Source organism: Pristis pectinata, chromosome 1 (genome assembly GCF_009764475.1).
Source record: "Pristis pectinata isolate sPriPec2 chromosome 1, sPriPec2.1.pri, whole genome shotgun sequence".
In the NCBI taxonomy this organism is placed as follows: domain Eukaryota; kingdom Metazoa; phylum Chordata; class Chondrichthyes; order Rhinopristiformes; family Pristidae; genus Pristis; species Pristis pectinata.
The window spans coordinates 20,152,901-20,179,036 of NC_067405.1; the positions used below are offsets into that span (position 1 = coordinate 20,152,901).

General features: G+C 40.4%; 1 protein-coding gene across 1 annotated transcript in view; it reads right to left on the bottom strand.

Annotated features, from left to right (window-relative positions):
- Positions 1-3,416: 3,416 nt before the first annotated feature.
- lypd6b (LY6/PLAUR domain containing 6B) overlaps positions 3,417-26,136 on the bottom strand; it is a 137,069-nt gene continuing 114,349 nt past the window's right edge. Inside the window, exons 4-7 of the mRNA XM_052026849.1 lie at positions 11,943-12,094; positions 9,244-9,342; positions 5,428-5,558; positions 3,417-3,599 (exon numbers count right to left, since the gene is read on the bottom strand). Of these exons, the coding sequence (XP_051882809.1) occupies positions 3,429-3,599; positions 5,428-5,558; positions 9,244-9,342; positions 11,943-12,072 (531 nt within the window). The 5' untranslated portion in view covers positions 12,073-12,094 and the 3' untranslated portion in view covers positions 3,417-3,428. The remainder of the gene's footprint in view (positions 3,600-5,427; positions 5,559-9,243; positions 9,343-11,942; positions 12,095-26,136) is intronic.

Here is a 26,136-nt window from a genome sequence, read left to right on the forward strand (position 1 = left end):
TATTTAATTTAGCTGTTGGGGAGGGTTTAAACTAATCTGGCAGGGGGATGGAAACCAGGATGTTAGGATACAAGATGTTAGGGTAGAGGAGGAGGTTTATAGAAACAAGTCCAAGATAGTGTGCAGTGAGGATGGTAAGAAGGACAGGCAGGTGAAAAGTCAGGATAATTTGCTGAACATTAGAAGTACATCAAAATCAATAGCAGATACTGGACTAAATGTACTATATTTGAATGCACGTAGCATTAGGAACCTAGTGGCACAACTACAGATTAATAAATACGACATTGTGGCAATCACCAAGTCATGGCTTTATGATGGATGTGATTGGGAACTAAATGTCCAGGGGTTGTGTATAGGAAGGATAGGCGGGTAGGCAGAGGGGGTGGTGTGGCCTTGATGGTTAGTAATGATATAAAATCAATAGGAAGGAAGGACATTGGGTCAGAAGAAGTGGAATCCTTATGGGTGGAGCTAAGAAATAGCAAGGGTAAAAGGACAATAGTAACAGTTATATATAGGCCCCCTAATAGCAGTCAGGATGTGGACTATAAGTTGCAGTTAGAAATAGAAAAAGCGTGTCAGAGTGACAACGTTAAGATAATTATGGGGGATTTTAACATGAAGGTGGATTGGGAAACCCAGCAAGGCAGTAGATCTCAGGAGAGTGAGTTTGTAGAATATCTACGGGACGGCTTTTTGGAGCAACTTGTTGATGAGCCCACCAGGGGATCGGCTGTTTTGGATTGGGTGCTGTGTAACAATCCGGAGGTGATTAGGGAACTAAAGGTAAAGGAACCATTAGCAAATAGTGATCACAATATGATTGAGTTCAATTTCAAATTTGAGAAGGAGAAGCTGATGACTGGTGTATCGATATTTCAGTGGAACAAAGGAAATCACAGTGGCATGAGAGAGGAGCTGGCCCAAATTGATTGGAAGAGTAAGCTAGTTGGAGGGACGGCAGATCAGAAATGGATGGAATTTCTACAAGAAATAAGGAAAATGCAGGATAGATATATTCCAAGAAAAAAGGTTTTGAATGGAAAAAAGGCACAAATGTGGATAACGAGAGAGATGAAGGCTAAAATAAGAGCAAAAGGGAGGGCATACAAGGAAGCAAGAATTAGTGGGAAAACAGAAGACTGGGAAACTTTTAAAAACCTGCAGAAAGAAACTAAGAAGGTCATTAGGAAAGAAAAGATGAATTATGAAAGGAAGTTGGCAGATAACATTCGAAAGGATACTAAGAGTTTTTTTAAATATATGAGGAGTAAAAGAGAGACACGGGTTGATATAGGACCAATCGATAACGGTGCAGGAGAGATTATAATAGATGATAAAGAGATGACAGAGGAACTAAATGAGTATTTTGCATCAGTCTTCACTGTGGAGGACATCAGCAATATACCGGATAGTCAGGGGTCTCAAGGAATGGAACTGAGTTCAGTTAAGATTATTAGAGAGAAGGTGCTAGGAAAGCTAAATGGACTAAAGACAGATAAGTCTCCTGGACCGGATGAGGTGCATCCCTGGGTTCTGAAGGAGGTGGCTTTAGAGATTGCAGAGGTACTGGTGATAATTTTCCAGGAATCGATAGACTCCGGCATGGTTCCGGAGGACTGGAGGGTCGCAAATGTAGTTCCACTGTATAAGAAAGGTGGGAGGCAGCATAAAGGAAATTACAGACCTATTAGTCTGACATCGGTGGTGGGAAAGTTATTAGAATCAATCCTCAAGGATGAGGTTATGGAATATCTAGAGGTGCAAGGCAAGATAGGTCCAAGCGAGCAGGGTTTCGTGAAGGGAAGATCCTGCCTGACCAACCTATTGGAGTTTTTTGAGGAAATCTCAGGTAGGGTGGATAAGGGAGAAGCTGTAGATGTTGTGTATTTAGACTTTCAAAAGGCCTTCAACAAGGTCCCGAACAAGAGGCTGATTAATAAGATGAGAGGTCATGGAATTACAGGTAGGATATTGGAATGGGTGGAGCATTGGCTGGTAGGCAGAAAGCAAAGGGTGGGAATAAAAAGATCCTGTTCTAGTTGGCTACCGGTTACTAGTAGTGTTCCACAAGGGTCGATGTTGGGGCCACTTCTTTTTACTTTGTACATTAAAGATTTGGATGATGGAGTAAATGGTTTTGTGGCTAAGTTTGCAGACGACACCAAGATAGGTGGAGGAGTAGGGAGCATTGAGGAGACAGGAAGGTTGCAGAGACACCTAGATAGTTCAGAATGGGCAAGGAAATAGCAGATGAGATTCAATGTTGAGAAATATGCAGTTGTACACTTTGGAAACAGAAACAAACAGGCAGATTATTATCTAGAAGGGGAGAAAATTCAAAGTACAGAAGTACAAAGGGACTTGGGGGTACTCGTGCAGGATACCCTAAAGGTTAACCACCAGGTCGGATCGGCAGTAAGGAAAGCGAATGCTATGTTGGCATTCATTTCGAGAGGTAAAGTGTATAAAAGTAGGGAGGTGTTGATGAGGCTCTATGAGTGACTAGTGAGGCCTCATTTGGAATACTGTGTGCAGTTTTGGGCCCCATGTCTTCGGAAGGATGTGCTAATGTTGGAGAGGGTTCAGAGGAGATTTACGAAGATGATTCCCGGAATGAAAGGGTTTACAATATGATGAGCGTTTGTCGGCTCTTGGACTGTACTCACTGGAGTACAGAAGAATGAGAGGGGACCTCATAGAAACATTTAGAATGTTGAAAGAACTGGACAGAATAGATGCGACCAAGCTGTTTCCCTTGGTGGGTGAGTCCAGGACCAGAGGGCAAAATCTTAGAATTAGAGGGTACAGGTTTAAAACAGAGTTGAGGAGAAATTTCTTTAGTCAGAGGGTAGTGAATTTATGGAATTCTTTGCCACGTACAGCAGTGGAGGCCCGATCATTGGAGGCGTTTAAGGGGGAGATAGATAGTTATCTAATTAGTCAAGGTATCAAGGGATATGGGAATAAGGCCAGAAATTGGGGCTAGAAAGGAATAGTTTTTTTTTGCTCATGAACATTCCCCCATTTTTCATTTCTCTTTTCTTTTTCCCTTTCTCTTCTTTGGAGCAGACTCGATGGGCCGAATGGCCTACTTCTGCTCCCTTGTCTTGTGATCTTGTGAAAAAAAGAGATTTAATGCAACAAAAAGGAATCTGTATTTATCACTTCCATTGAATATCCTCTGTCCTTCCTCATTTGGCGATTAGGAGTCAGGGTCCGTCAGGACAGCAGTTTCTCCCATTAGATCAGTGCCATCCAGTCTTTGAATGATGTTAAGCATACAAGATGACGTCGCATCCCATCAGCACCCAGGTGCAAATGCCTAAGAATATTTTGAAGATAGCACTTTCTTTCTGCAGCTGGCAGCAGACAATGTGGCTAATGTATTTAAAGAACTGAGTTAGACCTGACTTTCCGTGGCATCATACCAGCAGAAGAACTGGAAGAGGTGCTGTGATCCAGATTATGTTCTGCATCCTAATGCTGGCAGATGAGGGCAACCTGTGCTGCTGTTTAACCATAAATACTGCATTTGTGTGGTTCGTTGGCACTTCAATGTTGCAGATCATCCCTTCACAACAGGAAATGCACTCCTGAAACAAAAACAAAGTACATCCTGATTAAGTATTCCCATTGAAGTCACACTCCTCTCCAGTGCATATGGGATCAGTACAGGAAAATGATGCTGAGGTAAAAGATTAGCCACAATCTTATTGAATAGTGGAGAAGACAATGAGGGGAAATAGCCTACTTCTGCTTCTATTTTTCAGAATCCCATAGCACAGGAGACCATTCAGCCCAAACCACATGTTCCTACCTCACTATCGCCAGCACGTTACTTGTGCGCATATTGCCCTTACCTCTGCTGACTCTTTTAACTCTCCTGCAAACCGCCAAAGCACAACACATACATGCCAACACAATTAGGCTCTACTGAGAAAATGCACAGAATCCAATTGATCTCATTTTAATTGCATCTATTTAAAACTGGTCAAAGAGTTTGTGCATATTTCTGGCAATATCTGATTAGAAAAGGCAAGTTAATAAGTTGGAGAATGTTTTGTAAAAAGGGTTGTCACCAGGTGTAGACAATGACTGAATTTTTGGCTGTCTCATCTTTCAGGCTGTGCTCAAGTCCGGGTTAAAGGGAGGGGAAAGTGCAAGGAGAAAGCTGAACAACCCATTGATAATGTGGCCCACCACATTATAAAAGCAGTTACAAGAGACAAGAGCAAATTCTTTATTCCTTAAATCTTGCACAGGGCAACTAAAGTCAAAAGGAGGATGTGAAGAAAGCCATTAACTGTAGAGTCTAAACTGAAGTACATCAGTGACCACTGTAGGAAAATAATAAAAAATAAGTCTTATTTGGCAATCATAATCACAGATACGGCTATAGTGGTGCATATGAGAGATTTGCCAATGATAACAATAAAATTGAACTTGAGCTTGTATCAAGGGCAAAGAAGAAAGAATTTTACTGTGTACCTAAATAAGCATCATTCTGTTTTCAAGCATCAATGTTCTTAGATAAAGAGAGAACATAACATCATCCTTTACTTCCAATTCTTTGGGGACAAATTTTCCTCTCTAATATTTATGATAGAGTACATGTGAGCAAAAAAGTGACCCTGCTTCATAGTTGTTCTAAATTTCAGACTAAAATTAGGATATGGAGAAAAATATCACTCTGGCCACATGAAAGGGATCTTCATTAGGCCCCAGAGCATCAAATGTATTAAATTACAGCTAGGATTTGTTACAGTTAAGTATGTTTGAAAGGGATGGGATTAGGAACACATCCCATGCATAAGTGTCCATTTAACAGTGTGACACTCTACCAGGACATCAATACCATTTTGCACCATTTTAAACATATTGCTTTTTCTTTCCAGATGTTGGTGAAATTTATTTCTGGTTGTATTGATTCGTTACATAACAAGGAACACTGGCAGGCCTATTCCTTATATTGACTTGAGCACAAAAATCTAAGATGACAGTCCAGTGTAGTGCTGAGGGAACGTTTCGTTGTTAGATGAGACATTAAAATCAAGGCTCATCTGCTCTCTCATGGGTTCAAGATAATCCCATGGCAATACTCAAAGAAGGGCTGGGGAGCAATCCAATACTTATTGCCGATGGCATTTCTGGACGGATTATTATTCATTATTAGACTGCTGTCTTTGGAAATTGCTATATATGTATTAGCCACCTTGTTGGCTACATTACAGCTGTGACTACAATTCAAAAATATTTTACTGGCTCTAAACCAGTATAGCATGTTACAAGAAGGTGTGAAAGGTGCTATATAAATGCAGATCTTTCCTCAGTTAATGCATGGCGCTATTGGTTACATATGTCATTATATCCCATAGCACAGAAAGAGGCCATTCAACCCAAAGTGGCTATCCCACGACTTACCATATAACCAAATTTCCTGAAATGATGGCATCCCACAGAATGGCATTCCTCCTTTGAAACACATCTCTTTGAAACTGATTCACTCCTGCCGTGACTTGTAAATCTGTGCACCGTAAGGCAATACTCTGTGTCTGTGCCATAAAAACACAACAATGTTGTAAGACTTCTTTGCAAATCACTCTGAAACCCATAAAAACAGGTTGTCCATTTTTTTTCCCCCTGGAATTCCTTCTCTCTATATAAATATTATCCTGTCCATAAAAGAAGGCATTTAGTTGCTCACAATTTTTAAATTTGGTCCTTTTAGCCAAATAAAGGGGAGCCTAAAACACAAGTGGAATGACAATTATACCTTAACACCTGACTAAGGCTGTTACAATGTCACCAAGTCACATACCTTCATTCTTTGGTCGTGACATTTTCTGCATTTTTCTTCATAAAGTCTTTATTTTATGAAAACAAACTCCCTGTCTCTTGACAATTTTAATGGAAGCACTTTAAAATATAATGATAAGTTCCAAGCGAGGAACATGATGTGACAGCATTAGACCCTTACTGCTATATTACCAACAGTAGCTTGGGTTCTGTAGTGAAAATGAGACCTTTGGGTGGGGTGCTATCTACTTTGTGGTAAGTTTCTTATTATAACATTTGCTTTTAAAGGCTTGGTATAAAATTGCACCCAAGAACATCTTTTCTTCTGAATATTTATGCACCTTTTCTATAAAGATTGTATGGATTTTGCTTTTACAGCTGTTTCTGGGTAGGCAATTTGGAATGGTTTTTTTACGGGTTTAGCATTACCAGTATGCACTGCAGAGATGAAGCTAATTGCATGTCTTGGGAGGCCCACCAATATTAAAGAACATGAGAAATAGTTTCAACCAGATGTGTTTCAAGAAAGGAATGCCATACTGTGGGCTGCTATCACATCAGGAGTTTGATTATGCATTAAGTCCCAGCGCAGTCACTTTGGGTTGAATGGTCTCTTTCTGTGCTCTGGGATACTAAAAAATAGCAGAAGTAGGCTATTTGGCCCCTCATGCCTTCTCCAGCATTCAATGATTATGACTCATCTTTTACCTCAGTGTCCTGCATTGATCCCATAGCCTTCGATCCCCTTAATATCTAGAAATCTTAATGTCTATCATGAAGGAAACTTCACTAGCATCTACCTTGATCTGACTCTAATGTCCACAGCTATTCACCAAGGGCAAAGAAAAATAATTCTAAAAACTATTAATTCCACTCGGAGTCAGGATTTTAAAAAAAACTGAAACAACAGTGGCGCCGTTAGAGGAGCTGCTGTCTCACAGCACCTGAGGCCTGAGTTTGATCCTGACCACCGACGCTGTCTGTGCGGAGTTTGCACGTCCTCTCTGTAACTGTGTAGGTTTTCTCTGGGTGCTTCAGTTTCCTTCCATATCCCAAAGATATGTGGGTTTGTAGGTTAATTGGCCTTTGTAAATAGCCCTTAGTTTGTAGTGAGTAGTAGAATCTGGGAGAAGTTGAAGGGAGAATGGGGAGAATAACATGGGATTAGTGTTGGATTACTGTAAATGGATGCTTGGTGGTCAGCATGGACTCAGTGGGCTAAAGGGCCTGTGTCCATGCTGTTTGACTCTAGATTCCATATACATTGAATGGTCTGTCCTCTGGCGTAACTTTGTCTCAGGTAATGTAACTCTGTCTCAGGTCTTCGCTCACGTTAGCTCCCCTGACTTGGAGCTTAGGGCATGCGACATGAAACAAAGCAAAATCCTGGTGGAAGCAGGTTGTGCCTGGTTCTGCTCAACCCCCACCACTGGACCCAACTGGAGAACCATGCCCATTACCCATCAGACAGTCCCCGTGCTAATTTTAACATGATTTTTTTATGGTTAATCAGACACATTTAATCTTGCGGAGACATGAAAAATGCATTGGTTAAGGTTTCTGAGAGGATGATTTCTGTGTGAATTTTAACACCACAATTCTGAAATCAGAATTTCCGATGTTAATTTCTAATTTAGAGTGAACAGAAATCTTTGGCTGCAACTTTTAATTACTTTGCCAAAAATAATTACTTAAATATACTAATTATTAAATGCACCAAACATTTAAATAATTTTTAGTTTCACCATCAAGGAAAACTAAATAAAGTAGATTAAAGTATTGTCCAATATGCACTGGTTCCCTTCTCCGTTCTAACAACTAAGCAGCTATCAAAGCATCCAATTCTTGGCTTTACGCATCAATATCTTTGCCACCCCTCCAGCCTTACTAGCCTCTGAGATCATCTGCTTTCCTTTAATTTAGGTCTTTTGATCAGTTCCTATTTAATCACTCCACTATTAGAGGCTGCGACTTCAGTTGCCAGTGCAAAGCTTTGAGATTCCCTTTCTGAACCTTTCTGCTTCTGTACTTCTCTTTCTTCCCTTACGATGCTCCTCAAACCTATCCCTTTGACCAAGAAATTGGCCATTTGTCTTAATAGCTCATGCTTGAAATACTCAGCAGGTCAAGCGGCTTCAGTGGGGAGAGAAATAGAGTCTGACAAAGGGTCCTTGACCCAAAATATTAGAGTCATAGAATAATATGGCATGGAAACAGGCCCTTCGGCCCAACACATCCACTAGGCTAGTCGCGTTTGCCCATGTTTGGCCCATATCCCCCTAAATCCCTCCTATCCATATATTTATCCAAATGTCTTTTAAATGTTGTTATTGTACCTGCCTCTGTACTTGACTCTGTTTCTTTCCTCACTTATGCTACATTACCTACTGAGTGCTTCTAGCATTCTCTGTTTGCATTCTGGATGTCCAACACCTGCAGTTTTGTTTTGCTCCAGTGCCAATGAGCAACTTGTGTGACTCGGTGTCAAGTTTTATTTAATTATGTTCCTGTGAATGACTGGGATGATCTTTTACATTGATAGTACTATGTAAATTGTTCTTATTGTTGTATAACAATAACATGCTATACATGCTACTACAGAGAGCTCTGTAGTGGGACAAGATCACTGGTTGGGCACATAAAACAATTCAAGTTCCCTTGAAGAATTGCAACATTTTCACCGATTCCTGGGAATCTCTGACAGCCAGCAAACCTGGATCAGACTGCTCAAAGTGGAGAAGGAGCATTCGGATGATATTGAGAACCTTGGGAGCACACAGAAGCCCTATGTAAGTCCTATGGAAGAAATGTACCATCTTAAAAATTACCCACTCACCCATCCCATCAGCTACCTCCTGCCCCATCTGTGGAAGAACCTGTGGTTCCCACTTTAGCCTCATTAATCACCTCAGAACCCACAAAATCATAGTGGAACCAAGTTATCCTCAATTCCAAGGATTGCCTAAGAAGAAAATGAGAGTTGAAGCAATGAGGTAAGTTGTTTAACCTGCCTAACCCGTCCTCCTAACACAGGGTTAAAACTGCAAAAGAAGCCAATGGTAAAAATAAACAATCACACTTTATAATTAGAGAAACATAGAGATAATTATTTTTGAATGGCCCAAACAAATATTGTGGTAACATTTGTCACAGATGGTTCAATGCAAGTCTTTAAACACTGAGAGAAATAAAGGGGTAAAGGACAGAACCATACTTTATTCTTTGATTTATATCCCAAATACTATGTAAAATTAAAGCACCCAGACATACTGACTGACCTTTTACAGCTTTTTCAATTGTTCAAAGTAAAACAAGAGTAAAACAGTCAACCCTATTGAAAAGGTCTGTTTACAAAGAAGCCTTCACACCATAAGCTGTAAATTTCACATAAAAAGCCTGTTGAATTGAGCAACTACATCCCTTTGGCTATAGGGTACTCACACTGAGGGCACCATTTATCTTCAGCCCATCTGTTACACTCATAATTGTCCAAAGCATTGTCGCAAGTGAAGCACTTGAAGCTGTTTGGAAATGGAGTTGCTGTAAATAGAGAGAAAAGGCTCAGGAAATGAGGACCAGCTAATCATTCCATCGAACTGACGAGGTAGCTAGGGCACTGCATGAGAGAATCATAGATTTGTTGCAGCATGGAAGGAGTCCACATCGGCTGCCTGTACTGCTGTCTATTCAATCCCAATCCCCCACTCTTTCCCCAAAGCCCTATAAATGTTGTTCCCTCGTGCTTATCCAATTCTCCTTTTCACTGAGATGATCAATAAATTTTTATATTACGGTGATATAAGTATAGATTGAATAGCACGTACCAATGTTTCCTAGCACTAAGTTTATTTGAAAAAATACATTCTTAACACTACAGTCGCAAGTTAAATGGGAAGTGCTGTGCATTCACATCACAACTTCCTTCAGAACTGGGTTGAGGTAGTTTCTTTTGCATTGTCATAGCTGTGGTATAATTGAAGCCTGAATCTAGAACAAAGGCCTGAACCAACACTAAAGCTATGGACAGTGACATTTCCAGCAGGAGTCCATCTCTTTCTGGCAGTGTCCAGTTTTGATAGGCAAAAATGAATTGACTCTAGGAATGTCCTTGCAGCAGCTGATCATGTAGTATCATAAAATAAAAAAAACAGAAGATACTCAGCGGGTCAGACAGCATCTGTGGAAAGAGAAACAGTTAATGTTTCAAGTCCAAACCGTTTCGTCAGAACTGGGAAAGAAATTTCTGAATTTACAGCATCAGCAGTTTTTTGATTTAAATTTACGATTGACAACTCTGTTTCCCAGTTCAGGTGGTGTTCAACCTAAAACAGTAGCTCAGATTCCCTTTTCATAGATGTCCCCTGTCCCTGCTGAGAGTTTTGTATTTTCATTTTAGATTTCCAGCATCTGCAGTTTTTTTTTTGATTTTTGAACATGTAGTCACCTCTTCTGTCGCGTTCAGCAGGTTAAGGCATGAGTTTCACTGTTAAGCAAAGATTATCATAGTGAATGAGGTGCAGAGAATAGAAAGTGAACATTCATTGAGGACATTATCAAAAAACATTCACCAATATCATGGCGTTATTGCACCCAAGATTACACAGAATTCACATGTTCCTTCCTCGCAGAGTTCTTGAATACATTGATCTGCATTTTCTGCTTGATTTCATCCATGTTTGGCAGTTGTACACCTCATGACATCCCAGGTTGGTGCAGTGCAAGTTTCTACCACTGCCTGCAGAAATAGGAGTTTCTGGGAGCTACCTAAAACTTACACTGTTACCTCATGGAGAAATTAGGAACACATGGGGATCAGAAACGAGACAGCACTGTCACATCAATGTTTTACAGACAGAATCTGCCAGTCTTGGTGTTCAATGGGCAGCATTATGGAAATTAATTCACTAGACCTCCCTTCACTGATCACAATCTCTTTTAACTGAATCTATTGTGAGATGCGTCCTGTGATCTCTGACTTCCTATCAGCTCACACCAGATGGTAACATAGAGCTTGGAATTGCTCAGTCCAAATGATCAAGTGCAGGATACCCACATGCACTGGAGTGTACCACCCACCTCGCATTGTCCCTCTTCTCCATGACAGTCTCTGGATGAGTTGGGTCAAAGGGCCTGTTTCCAATGCTATATAACTCTTTTCTATCACTGAACTGTGGCTGCCATGTGCAAGGTTCTTAGGCACTGACGCACTTCCCAATGGCCAGTGTGGTAACCTTTACATACAGCTCCTGACAGGAGCCACAGTGTTTCAGTGCATGAACTGGTGTGCTCCATTGCTCAATTTCATGACCTTGTCATGAGATCAGACTGGCTGTTAGCCTATGCGTATCACATGTTTAGCACACAGAAGAGGGAGAAATTCAATTTCTAGGAAACTGTGCAAGAAACAGGCCCCACCCTTTCAATATGGTCATGACCCCAGGGCCAATTAATTGCCATTGGGAGTTCCTGCTAATTTTTGGGTGCTGTGTAGGTTTCAAATATTTTCCTAGTACTTTTGGGTGCAAGGACACTAAAAGGTATGTTTTGATATTTTCTGCTTAGATTCACTAGGGAACCGAATGGCCCAATTAGGTTGAACATAAATTTATAATATTTTTAGAAGTCATCTTCAGTACTTTAACATTAGGGGGATTGACAGTGATTAAAGGTGCCTCATTTCTACAATAATCCCACTTACAGCTACACTGATGAAACTTTATTAAAATACCAATCTTAAAGAGAGCAAGGAATTTTTCTAAAGCAATTGCCTCAGTTCATGGTAGACTTTGGGCAGGGTAAGTTTGAGTAGAAATTCAGAGAAATGTTTTGATCTGGATCCAAATTGGAAACTCCACCCAACTACTTAATAAATCCTGGTCAAGATAAATGGTATTCCATTGTAATTGATATCAAAAGATTAATAGTGGTTTCATGGTTTCCTGCACTCCTGCTTCATATCAGTAAAAAGTAATGCTTTGTGAACATGTTAATTCCAACAAGAGTACATGCTGCTAATGAACCTCAGCCACTTGACACAAGTGCACATTGTAATGCAGTAAGAGATGACGAGCAGTAATTTACAACATACAGAGAATAACAACAGGAACAGTTGTCTATGTGTGATCGTTAGATTTACTTACGAGACATTGGCGGCCTCACGTTATGAAAGTTGACATTTTTGCTGAGCCCACAATCTACTATAAGGATGAGGAGCTGGAAGAGGACAAGTGCTGCAGGATGGTGAGCTACAGGCATAGTATCTGGCAACATTAAGGATCAGCACCAGCTGCACCTAAAGGAGCAAGAAAGCAGCATTTTAATGGAGAAGTTTATTATCGTAAATAACATATTCAGTTTTCAAAGAGTTACCAGCGCTTTTTTTAAATTGTTAATTCCTATGTGAAGCAGTCTGTGCCAGGTAAACTCATCCCATCAAATACATGAAGCAAGCTGCACATGCCAAATCCAGCCACCCATGATGGCAGATTGCTAAATAGCTTTCTCTCAATAGCCAAGGCACAGGGTATGATGAGAGCTTATGCTCAAGCTTTATAAGATATTGGTTAGGCCACAGCTGGAGTTCTGTGCATGGTTCTGGTAACCACACAATAAATGCACTGGAGATTCACAAGCTAGTACAGAGGAGATTCACAAGCACGTTTCCTGGAACAGACCATTTTCAATTATGAGGAGAGATCAGACAGGCGAGGTTTGTTTGGAGTGAAAGAGACTGAAGGGGGACCTAAGTGAGACAGTACGAAATTATGAGGTACATGGACAGGGTAAATGGTAGGAAACTTTTTCCCATAACAGAAATGTCAATAACTAGAGGACTTAGGTTTAGGATAAGGGGACACAGCTTTGGAAGGGACCTGAGGAGGAGTTTTTTCAATGAAAGAGTGCATGGAATCTGAGAGGGCAGATACTCACACATCATTTAAGAAGTATTCAGATGAGCACTTGGATTGCCAAAGCACAGCAGGCTATAGACCAAGTGCTGGTAAATGGGATAGTGTGGATGGATAACTGATGGTCAGCATGGCCATGGTGGGCCATGGAATTATGGAGTTATAGAGGGATACAGCATGGAAACAGGCCCTTCATCCCACCAACCATCAACTATTCACTTACACTAATCCTGCATTACTCCCATTTTGTTTATTCTCATCAACTCCCTCAAGATTCTACCACTAACCTACACACTAGCAACAATTTACAGTGGCCAATTAACCTACCAACCCACAAGTTTTTGGGATGTGGGAGGAAACCAGAGCAACTGGAAGAAATCCATGTGGTCACAGGGAGAATATACAAACTCCACACAGTCAACACCCGAGGTGAGGATTGAACCTGGGTCTCTGGTGTTGTGAGGCAGTGATTCTACTAAGGTATGCCCAAAGGCCTATTTCTATGGGCCAGAGTTCCCCAGGAGTCAGTGGGGATGTTGCACTTCTAGGAAGATTTGAGCACATTTTTGAATTGTTTGCTCCTCACACAACAGAGCTTGGAATAGAGTGTCTATATCAGGAATGTGGTATTGGGCATATGAGTGACGTGGCCTGCCCAAGGTAGCTGATTGAGAGTAATTAGGGCCTCATTGCTGGGATATAAACCTGGGAGAAGATGTTGACATTGTTCAATTATCCTTCCAATGAATTTGGAGGCTCTTGTGGAACTCTGGTAAGACTGTACTTGGAATATTGTGTACAAATCTGGTCTCCCTACCGAACAAAGGATCTAGTTTCCATAGAAGGAATGCATTGAAGGTTCCCCAGGTTGGTTATAATTAGGAAAGTTTAAGCACTCTGCACCTAAACTCTTCTGCACACTTAAATACAGGACAGATGTTCTGGATTGAAAATATATTCAGGGGGTTGGACTAATTGATTGCTCATTTCATTTGTCAAATGAAAGAAACCTATTTCATTTGTTTACATGTCATTAGCCAATTTTCAAGCATGTTACAGAAAGCACGGTGGTGTATAAGTCATTGCACTTCAAGAATTGAAAGTACAGGCAATAAAACACCTTGGGGTAGCACAAAAGATACGGCATCACTGGAGCAAAGTAGGTGGAGGAGACCCTCTACGCTGGAAGCGATCAGCAACCCAGTGCAAGTTTCACCCAGCCTTGCTGAATTCCTAGTGTAGGGTTATGGTTTAAGTTTCTGCTTATGCTCTTTTGTCTCATATGTATAATTGCCCATAAATAACAGAAAATGTAATAGTTTATTTGTCACTCTATATTTAGGAGTGAGACTTTAAAACGTTAAACAAAATATATTGGACCATTTACTAGTTTTAATCATGCAGATCAATCAGCTTCTTAGTTTTTCCTCTGAGTAAAAGTAATCATTTTTAATATTTAAGAAGGTGCCTTTTAGTGCCCTTGCTCAATTTTGAAATTAATTGATTTAATTGGAGGGGTGGCCAGGTTTGCAGAACTGGGCGGACTTCCAGCTTTTTAGAATCACCACAAGATTGCAGAAGCTCAATTTACATTCACCACAACTTGTCACTTACGATTTTTCATTATTTTGCACTGGCTCGGCCATTTCAAGCGGATTGCACTCATAAGACTGGCACTAACTTATGGAACTCTCTTGCAATATGTTGGTTTTACTGCATTTTGAGTCTGGCTACCTACAGTGGCATGCAAAAGTTTGGGCACCCCTGGTCAAAATCTCTGTTACAGTGAATAGCTAAGCGAGTAAAAGATGACCTGATTTCCAAAAGGCATAAAGTTAAAGATGACACATTCCTTTAACATTTTAAGCAAAATTACTTTTTTATTTCCATCTTTTACAATTTCAAAATAACAGAAAAGGAAAAGGGCCCGAAGCAAAAGTTTGGGCACCCTGCATGGTCAGTACTTAGTAACACCCTCTTTGGCAAGTATCACAGCTTGTAAACGCTTTCTGTAGTCAGCTAAGAGTCTTTCATTTCTTGTTTGGGGGATTTCCACTCATTCTTCCTCGCAAAAGCCTTCTAGTTCTGTGAGATTCTTGGGCCGTCTTGCATGCACTGCTCTTTTGAGGTCTATCCACAGATTTTCAATGAGGTTTAGGTCGTGGGACTGTGAGGGCCATGGCAAAACCTTCAGCTTGTGCCTCTTGAGGTAGTCCATTGTGGATTTTGAGGTGTGTTTAGGATCCTTATCCTATTGTAGAAGCCGTCCTCTTTTCATCCTCAGCTTTTTTTACAGACGGTGTGATGTTTGCTTCCAGAATTTGCTGGTATTTAATTGAATTCATTCTTCTCTCTACCAGTGAAATGTTCCCCGTGCCACTGGCTGCAACACAAGCCCGAAGCATGATCGATCCACCCCCGTGCTTAACAGTTGGAGAGGTGTTCTTTTCATGAAATTCTGCACCCTTTTTTCTCCAAACATACCTTTGCTCATTGCGGCCAAAAAGTTCTATTTCAACTTCATCAGTCCACAGGACTTGTTTCCAAAATGCATCAGGCTTGTTTAGATGTTCCTTTGCAAACTTCTGACGCTGAATTTTGTGGTGAGGATGCAGGAAAGTTTGGAGAAAAAAGGGTGCAGAATTTCCGTCATGGGAAAAAGATATTGCTTGTCCACCCTATCTATGCCCCTCATAATTTTATACATACAATAACTGATGATAGAATTGGCAAGCCTGAATGATTGGGTGGCAAAAACAAAATCCGTATTCATTTTCAATTAGGTTGAGATATATAGCACTCAATAATTAAAGTTTTTGGCCGAATATCCCAGTTCAACTCTCCTCCCCCACTTCAATGTAGTCATAGAACATCAGGCTCAGACAATGCACCAGGCACCATGACTCAAATACTGTCAGCATAATATAACCTCACTCTTGTTTACAATGCAAGTTGCTTATTACAGGGTGGTATGTGCGTGCCTGGCCAATTTATCCCTGTTGTGATCAGTGGCAGCTGTGTAGCGGGGAAAAGGCACACGCAAACCTGAACAATTGGCATTAAAAATGTGTTTAGGCACCCTGATCAGCTGCAGAAAGCCTGTGGCACACAGCCTGTTGAACTCTGGCAACTTTTCAAACACATCACAGCTGGTCATAGAACCCCGCTACATACAGCGAATATTCATTGCTCAACTAAAACAGAATTTACAAATATTAAGTAATTTTAAAAAACCCTACTGGCTTGAGATTCAAATTCTTATACATTTTAGTGAGTTTATTTTTCCCCACGTGTGTGTTGGATGTGAGTTAACTATACCTTAAATTCTGTTGAATATTTTGGACTTTTTAAAACAATATTTGAAAAGAAAAGTGACCCTTGCTTCAACTTGGGAAATCTGTGAGTGAAGGAGACTTGGGTCGAGAGAACAGTGGATGTAACGAGCAAGTCAGGTGACCAATGGGTCCGATGGTTGGATTGGCAAACTGGGTGTCTGGTTTGGTGATTGTTGGGGAAACAGGTGGATCAGTTCAGATTCAGGAGCTTGTGGTGGGGAGCACAGGGATGGAGTTAGGCAGTGGAGGGGTCAGTCAACATCATGGGTAAAAGGGAACCTGCATGAGTCAGGTTCTCAGAACCAACCTTGAAACCCGCTCAGGGAAGACTCCGTTAAGTCGCTCAGAAGCAGGTTTGGCAGACACTGTGAAAACTTGTTCTGCTTGAATAGCCTGCAGATGGCACAGCCTATTCTAACCATGAACAAAAATACCATATGGGTTGGCTCTGCTGTGCATGTCCAGGGTCCACTGTTCACTGAGAGAAACTGAACAGAAAAACTGTGGACTTCACAATCCATGCTATAATGCCTTGATATTCACTCACGTTTTATTTCTTCTAGAAACTGAAACATGTAGCACATAAAAACACAGCATGATGTGATCAAGCCCCAGATCTTTGATGTTATCAAAACAATCTCAGCAGGTTAGAGACCCAGAATCCCACAGTTGACAGGATAAAGCTCCATCTGCCCCTAAGGTAGAATAGTTTAATAAGGCAATGTTGAGAATGACTTGATTATTGACATCATTTTTTAAAAAATTCTTTCATAAAATCAGCAGATAATAGAGTCAAAGTCTAGTATTAAATCAAGAAGTTCTAATGATGGTCTCATGCAGGTATGCAAAACTGTCAAATCTGGCCAACTCAGAGAAACAGGTAAATAAAAAGTAATAAGACTATAATATTAATATTAGGTGTGGGTTTATGTGAAATCAGAAGTGTAATGTTAGGAAAGTCAGCAATATCAGGTAAAAGAGAAAAGAGTAAAGTAAAAGAGAAATAAATATTAGTGTGACAACTGAAGAAACAATAATAAAAGCAATGGTTTTCTCAGCAGCAATATATATGGATGTGAAAGAGGAATACGTTCAATTTATGTGAAATGTGGAGCTAGGGAACATTGCTCAAAATCTCACAGACAGCAAAAAGAATCAACTATCAATAAAGCCAACTTGTTCTCTTGAAAATTATATCTTTTGGAAAATGATGTGGACAAGCAACAACATACAAGCAAAGATCAAGATTTGATAAATGGATGGATAAAGAAAGACAGTAAAGAAGGTGGATAAATGGGATCAAGGAAGCCAAGAGGATGTCTTTGCAGCAGCTTCCAGGTATAGATGGAGATTGGGGAGAGCTGGTCTGTTGGGCCATTGGGTCTCCTGGAATCAACACCTTGATAGCATTTGTTTCATACACAACTACGTGCAGGTGTGATATAATAAAAAAAAGTTCACTCTGCTTCAGTAAATACTATGAGGGCTATAATTTAAATATATTTTAACCATACAATCACAAAAAAGTAGGCCATTCAAATTACTATTCTTTTGTTGGGTCTTTGAAATACAATTAGTTTCACTCCCGTTTGCTTTCTCACAGCCCAGGCATCAAAAGTTTCCCCTTGAAAACTGCTAGTGAGTCTGCTTTATACTGTCCATTCTGAAAGTATACTCCAGGTTATAAAAACTCTCTTCTCTAGCTTTTGTCATCAATTACATTAAATCAAATAAAAATGAGTGGCAGAAGAAAAAAGATAAAAAGTCATCACATTATTTTTGGGAGTTAATTATCAGTTTTTACTGGACTTTATTTTTATGAGAAAGGGAAAACGTTTTTAACAAGCAAACAAAAATGTTGGGCAACTGCTTAAGTTGACAGGATGGAACCTGAAATAATATGGGCACCCCAAATGCATTCTTGTTTCCTTGACTCACTGGTGAAGAAATTGCAACATATTCCAACTGTTTTCTAAGCTCAAAATGCAGTCAAAAGCTTTAATTTTGTTGGACCTTCCTGATTATTTTGGGTTGCATGGCTGTAACTTAATGGGGTGCCACAGGAAGTACTGATGAGTGGCAGCGTGGATTGTGAGGAGGATGCAGTGAGACTTCAGAAGGATATAACAGACTCAACGAACTAGTGAGAACATGGCGAATGGAATACAATGTGGGAAAAACCTGAGGCCATCCAATTTGGTAGAAAAATAGAAAAGTGAGGCATTCTTCCCACCATTGACCACCCCCCTGAAAGTTGCGGCACCCTCCACGTCAACCCCGTGATTTCCACTGAGCCTAGAGTCATGGCCTAACCCTTTGTCAGAACTGGGCAAAGGTAAATTTCTTCTGGGGCTTGTCAGGTTGGATGGAGGGATGATATTTCCCCTGGCTGGTGTGTCCAGTGTCAGGGGAGTCACTCTTTCAAAATAAGGGGCTGCAAATCAGGACTAAGATGAGAAGAAAATTAGTGAGTAATGAACCTTTGCAATTCTTTCCACAAGACGGAGGTTGATAGATCGAGTCACAGAGTCAGAGTTGTACAGCATACAAACAGGCACTTAACCACTTTGCACTACAATGGACTTCTTTTTGTTCTAATTGTGTTCTTTCTTATAGAATTTTGTATAATTTATGTTTTCCTTGTGAATGTTGTGTCTCTAATGCTATGTGCCTGTGATGTTACTGCAAGTAAGTTTTTCAGTGCACCTGTGCACACATGTACTTGTGCATGAGACAATAAACTCAATTTGACTTGACTTCTCTTCAGACCACCACATCTATGCCGATCATCATGCTATCTCTACTAATCCCATTTGTGTGCATTAGTTCCATACCCCTCCATGCCCTGCTCATTCAAGTACCGCTCAAGATGCCTCTTAAATGTTGTTACTGTTCCTGTTTCCACTACCACCTCTGGCAGCTCATTCCAGATACCAACTCCTTGTGTGAAAAATTTTCCCCTTAGGTCTTCTTTAAATCTCCTCCTCCTCACCTTGAAGCTGTGTCCTCTAGTTTTAGAGCGCCCTACCATCCCTAACCTGTCAGTAGCTACCTACCCTATCTATGCCTCTCATCATTTTATTATGTATTGTAAATACGGGATTGGGGTAGCACCCTAGGGGGCCACACAAGTGGCATCGGTGCTGTGCTTTTTATATAAGAAGGTAACACTAATGATTGATCTGAACATGAATGTAAAGGTTTGCACTGTTTTATTGTTGTATATAGTTTGTTTTTTATGATGAATAAGGTTTATTTTGGAATAAAAAAAATATATACCTCTATCACGTCACCTCTCAGCATTCTTTGCTCTGGGAAAACAGACCCAGCCTTTCCAATCTCTTCTTATAACACAAGCCCTCTTGATAGATTTTTAGATATTTTATGGGGTTACTGCCAGAAAGTGGCACAAAGATGAAATATTAGCCATCATCGTATTGAATGGCAATACAGGCATGAGGGGCTGAATGGCCTATCCTTGTTTCATATGTGTTTATGTTTTTATGACATGTTCCACAGCGGAACAGTGCCTGAAGGTTATCTGATTCCAAAATTGCTTGTGCAGACACTTCAGGATGATAGGCAACCACCAAAACAAAAGCATCTGATCTTTGGAGCACGCTCACGAGATCCCATCTTCATCCTGTTCTGAAATATGAAACAATGAATACACTAAATACTGGGCATGATCTATCTAGTCCTTCAGTAGCTAAAATTAAGCTGTGAAACAAACAGTGGATTTTTACTTATTTACTTAGCTTGAAGAGGAGCTAAGGGGGATTAGAGTTTGGGCATGTCTGAACACTTCATCCTGCCAGAGGTACGAACACAGTTGGACCAAATTAGTTAGCAATAAATAAGCAAGTTGCTTTTGAATAGCAAATTGTCTCATCCCAAACTCTTTGGAATCATTCAAATAAGGTGTGGGGCCAAAGTGGGGCAAGCATCTGCCCTCTGATGTGTACTGAATCCACCAATCCCTAAAACCCTACCACCTTTGTACAGTGAATGTTTTATTTTTACTTATTTATTATGTCTATCAATGCAGAAAGAAACTACACCATCCCAGCACTGTAAAGCATCATATTAGCCATGTGATTGGAACATGACTCAAATATTCATGAATTGATTTTACAAAATATTTGTGAGAATCACCAAAAAAAATGAAACAGTGCAAGACTAAGAACAGCAATGAGGGGATTGCTTCCAGCAGTCTCTGAGCAATCCCTATTTTCCAGAATTGTGTTATTTCCCATCCCCAGAGTAAACAGCATTGATGCCTTCAGTCAGCTGGCAAATTAATGGTGCAGATTTTAAGCTTCTTTAGCAGATTTACTGGTGACTCGGTATCTTGTCACATTATGTTACATCTTCCTTCGCCAAGCTGGTTAAGTATCTTGAAAAGCCTTTTTCTATCTGACAGCGCTGCCCCCACTGGTCATTAAGTGTCACATTCATGACTGAGCTTTAAGTTTGCATGAATGATAAGGCACCAAGTCAAAGCTACTTTTAACAATGAGCATTAAGAAAGGGTCAAACATTACCTGTGAGTCAGATTTAATCCAGGTGCAGTTAAGGTGTTCTGACCTCAAAGAATACAGTTGTTAATTGACCCTTGTGAAAGTTTTTCCATGGATTACACTTTGAAACCACTATGATTTAAACAGCAACAATACTGCTGATAAATGAATCCCATTTGATTACACTTTCCTTCTTTAGTGTGAAACCAAATAAAGTTATACCCAATCCAATACATCTCTTGTAAGCATATAGTCATAGAGAAATACAGCAAGGAAACAGGATCTTCGGCCCACCGAGTCTGTGCTGACCATCAAGCTCATAATTACACTGATCCTATTTTATTCTCCCACATTCCCAGAGATTCTGCCACTCATCTATAGACGAATAGTAATTTTACAATGGCCAATTAACCTACCAATCGGCATGTCTTTGGGATGTGAGAAGAAACTGGAGCACCCAGGGGAAATCCATGAAAGGATAATGTGCAAATTCTTCTCAGCCAGCACTGGAGGTCAGGATTGAAGCCAGGTCCATGGAGCTGTGAGGCAGTGAGGCAACAGCTCCACTACCTGTACCACCGTGCTGCCATAAAATGGGCAAAATCATGTTGAATCTGAGCTGCTGCCTGGACATGCCACCTGGGCTCTCCAGATATGTTGGTGGAATCCCTGTGTTGGGTGGTGTCAACGGTGAGTAGGTGACAGGCAAAATACAACTGAGACTCAGCCCTCCAATAGGCCTTGACAGAAGGCAAAACTTGGACCAGGGTTTTGCCTTGTGTAAAGTTGTCAAAAAATCTAACAATTTCAATGAGTCTGATATTGAGACTCAAAGACATAAAATTACTATAAATTACAAAATAAATACAACTACAAATTCTGTAAATAATAAAAAAACAGGCAGAAAACATCATACATTAAAACACATAATATCGCTTGCAAATTATTAAGAACAGTAAACTGAAGTAAAATATATTTTTTTAATTTTTAAAAAAATTTTTATTTACAGCGTGGTAACAGGCCCTTCCGGCCCAACAAGTCCGCACCGCCCATTTTAAACCCAAGTTAACCTACCCTTACATCTTTGCAATGTGGGAGGAAACCGGAGCACCTGGAGAAACCCACACAGACACGGGAGAACGTACAAACTCCTTACAGACAGCGACGGGAATCGAACCCCGATCACTGGCGCTGTAATAGCGTCGCGCTAACCGCTAAGCTACAGTGCCTTCCTTATTCCACAGGATGAGAATCCTCATTAAAATGATTCTACACCAAATCGATCTCACATATGCATCGGTCACTTAGTAAATTTGAACTAATAGAGATCTATGTAAATCCGGGACATATTCCAGTGCAGAAAGTAGCTGTTTCAAAGGCGACCTGTACAAATCAGCCCATTAACTAAACACTATTCCTTAATATAAATTGGTTTCAAAAGATGAATTACTCAATTTCACTATGTTTTATAATAATAGCCTATTTTTGCATTCTAATCGTCATAAAAATCAACCACTTCATTCCCTTGATATGGTACCAAAATCACCATATTGAGATACCACCAAAGATAATAAGTAACCCACACTGTGAAATTTAAAAAGAATAAAAAGACATAATGGTTACAGCTAAATTCTTCAGTTTGGAAATTTAAAAACTATTATTGGAGCACAGTTATAACAAAAAATGTTAGAAGCACACAAATGGCCAGACCGTCATGGTTAATAATAATGGCTTTCTTTTTTGACACTATTAATGCTATTTCGGCATTTTTTATTTATACGATTTATGGGAGGCACAAACAAGTTTCATCAGGTATGGACAAAAATGAACCAAATGGGATTTTATAAAGAAACTCATTAATTGTTTTGAACTATTTTTAATTGATGCATGGGAATACAATCATCTCAATGATTCCCTCCTCATCACACACAATCCAACTGGCAATCCAGCGGCATTCCTGCTCTGGTACAAGGTCAGAATCCTGGAAATCACCTCCTAACAGCATTATCAGATCACCTGCGGCATACCAAATGCAGCATTTAATGGCAGCTAGAGTTTGGCATGAAACAGCCGTCTTAAAGGACCTCTCACTTCTCAAGAATGAGTTTAAAGAATAACATAGATTTGGATCATTATTGCACAACTAGTTTACAGGTAGGTGGGTTGAACCTCACAAATGAAAAGTGGGAGAACAGCTTTCTCTGAGAGACTCATGCTGCAATATAAGAGCAGCTTTAATGTCACAATTCCAGGCTTTCCTTGTAAACTTCGGGTAATGACAGGTCATTCACTCTTATTTAATTGTGAGAAGGGACCTTAAATGGTAGGCAGCAATTTATTGTGCATGTAAAAGGAATGGGTGCCTTTGAAATAGAGTACCTTTCTCAGAAGGAATGAATATTTGATTCACAATTCCTTGTAAAATCAAATTTAGGGACCAACATAAAATTAAAAGTTCTTACAACATGTGGCAGGAATCCTGCTTTTAAGATTCAGAGTGTTGACTGATGTTGTTAAATGTTGCACTTTACTAATTTGTAAGGATCAGAAGACACAGGCTTACATTACAGACAAGTTTTATTACATGTTCCAGATTACTTTCCACTCTTACATGTTAATTAATCCTTTAAATTTCCGGGGACTGACAGTGGATTTGAAAAGACAATCGTATAGAAATTGGATTGCACCCATTTTTGGTGAACTAAATGCCAGGAAGTGGACTCAGGCTAGAGAAACAAAGGACTGCAGATGCTGGAAGCTAGATGAAAAACACAATGATGCTGGAGGAACTCAGCAGGCCAGGCAGCATCCCTGTAGAAAAGCAGGCGGTCAATGTTTCAGGTCACAAAATGTTGACTGCCTGCTTTTCTCCACGGATGCTGCCTGGCCTGCTGAGTTCCTCCAGCATCATTGTGTTTTTCTTCATGTGGACTCAAGCTACCTTGGAGGTGAGGTCAAATGGAGTGGGGATGGAAGAATGTGGAGGGAGGGTAGGGAACAGCGCAAGCATCTTCTGGAGAAGACCCCTTTTGAGCATGGAGTAAGGCCAATTGGATCCCATGACTGCAGGTATATGAAGACCCCATGATCAGTGGCAGCCATCTGGTCACAGATGGAGGAATTTTTGGGCTGCAGTAATCAAAATGCAGAAGACGGAAACTGTACCCAAGGCCTGTCTACAACCACGTTTCTTAGAAGTAAAAGTTATAGGAGATAAATTTCAACACATGAAAACTACATCCCAGTTTTTGAGGTGCATTATGGAAGGGCAGTTGTTGATTGCCATAATTTCACTGCTTTCAGTATGATGCATTAATTATTAGACATTTTATTAAAAGCACAAGCCATAATTCATAACCTTTTAATCCAATTTCTGCCATTAAGTACATTATACATGCTGCATGCAGGGAAATGATGTCAGCATTAATGTTGGACATCGAGCCTCAATGTGTCCAGTCCAACTTCCCGATGCATGGGAATTCACAATGTGTGCAAATGCTTCAAAAAAAAAATCAGCCTAATTCATACAGTATACATTATTTACACATAAAAACAAATGCAAATGAATTTTCTCTTATTCAATTTCCATAAAAGGTTATGGACAACTTACCATTTGCATCAATTAAATGGTATAACTGGACTGTGGTGTATTCGTTAGTGCAATTTAATTTTCACAGGCACCAGAGAGAAAATAGTATCATGGTGATAAATTTCTCCACTGTTACTACATTGCTCATTCTCTCAGTTTAGTTTTCTGTTTGTGTATGGGGGGGGGGAGGTGATGATGGGAGATACTTTTAATTTGTTTGCAATTACGCAACAAGGTGGTTTGCAATTATGCAACACAGGCTTAACGTATGAGGGTCTGTACTCGATGAAGTTCAGATTGGATGGGGGGGGGCAGGAATCTCATTGAAACCTACCAAATACTGAAAAGCCTGGATAGACTGGATGTGGAAAGGATGTTTCCATTAGTAGGAGAGTCTAGGATCTGAGGGCACAGACTCAGATTAAAGGGACGTCCCTTTAAAACTGAGATGAGGAGGAAAATCTTCAGCCACAGGGTGGTGAATCTTTGGAATTCATTGCCACAGGGGGCTGTGGAGCCCAAGTTATTGGGTGTATTTAAGGAAGAGATTGATAGATTCTTGATTGGTAAGGGGGTTAAGGGTTACGGGGAGAAGGTGGAAGAATGGGGTTGAGAAAAATAAATCAGCCATGATTGAATGGCGGAGCAGACTCAATGCGCCAAATGGCCTAATCCCACTCCTATATCTTATGGATGTTCCTAATATTGGCAAACAACATTAAATTACTTCACATGACACTGCTCCATCAGAAAGAGGGACTGGAGAAACATGCATTGAATGTGTTTAATTTTTCATCATCTTTATAAGGGAAAGTAAATTTCCAGGCTAAATTTATCCTTTTAATTTAATAACGAACTGTTTCTCTGATGTTTTTCTTATTTCCCCAACCAAATAATATCATACACAGGCCTTAAGGAGCCTTGGATTCGTGTCCTAATTCTCTGCTAATAAGTGGGATGGTGATCCCATTGGGAATGTAGGTCACAGATTGGCCAGTGGCATTCTAAGTATTGTTCCACTAAGCCAATGCTCATTGTATGTTTGGGTCCCCTATGGGAGTGAGCAACATTTCTCTACTGTGTCACTTCAAACCAGAAGATTTTTGTGTAGGAGAAAACCGTGCATTGATGTTTGGTTTATTATTTAATAGAAAGGCACTTAGCAAGTGATTTCCATGGAAACAGAGTTCAGAATTATATAGCTCACTTACAGTTCTTTGCAACCAGAGTTATAATTCAAATGGTCAAAGTAAATAGCATTGAAAAGCAAAAAAATAATTTCAGATGCAGAATTTGAAATTAAAACAGAAAGTAGCACAGGCGGCACGGTAGCATATTGGTTAGCGCGACGCTATTACAGCGCCAGCGATTGGGGTTCGATTCCTGTCGCTGTCTGTAAGGAGTTTGTACGTTCTCCCGTGTCTGCGTGGGTTTCCTCCGGGTGCTCCGATTTCCTCCCACATTGCAAGGACATACGGGTAGGTTAATTTGGGTTTAAAATGGGCGGCGCGGACTCATTGGGCCGGAAGGGCCTGTTACCACGCTGTAAATAAAATTTAAATTTAATTTAAAATTCTCAGCAGGTCAGGCAGCAGCTGTGGAGAGAGAAACAGATGTCAGCAAGACCAAAGAATTGATTGTGGACTTCAGGAAGGGTAGGTCGGGAGAACACACAATAGTCTTCATTGAGGGGTCAGCGGTGGAAAGGGTGAGCAGATTCAAGTTCCTGGGCATCAACATCTCAGTTGATCTATTCTGGGCCCAACACATTGATGCAATCATGAAGAAGGCATGCCAGCAGCTCTACTTAATTAGGAAAAGAGGCAGCAGAGGGCTGTAGACTCAGCCAGCTCCGTAACAGGCACAACCCGCCCAGCCATCAAGGACATTTTCAAGAGGCGGTGCCTCAAGAAGGCAGCATCCAACATTAAGGACCCTCACTACCCGGGACACGCCCTCATCACGTTATTACCATCAGGGAG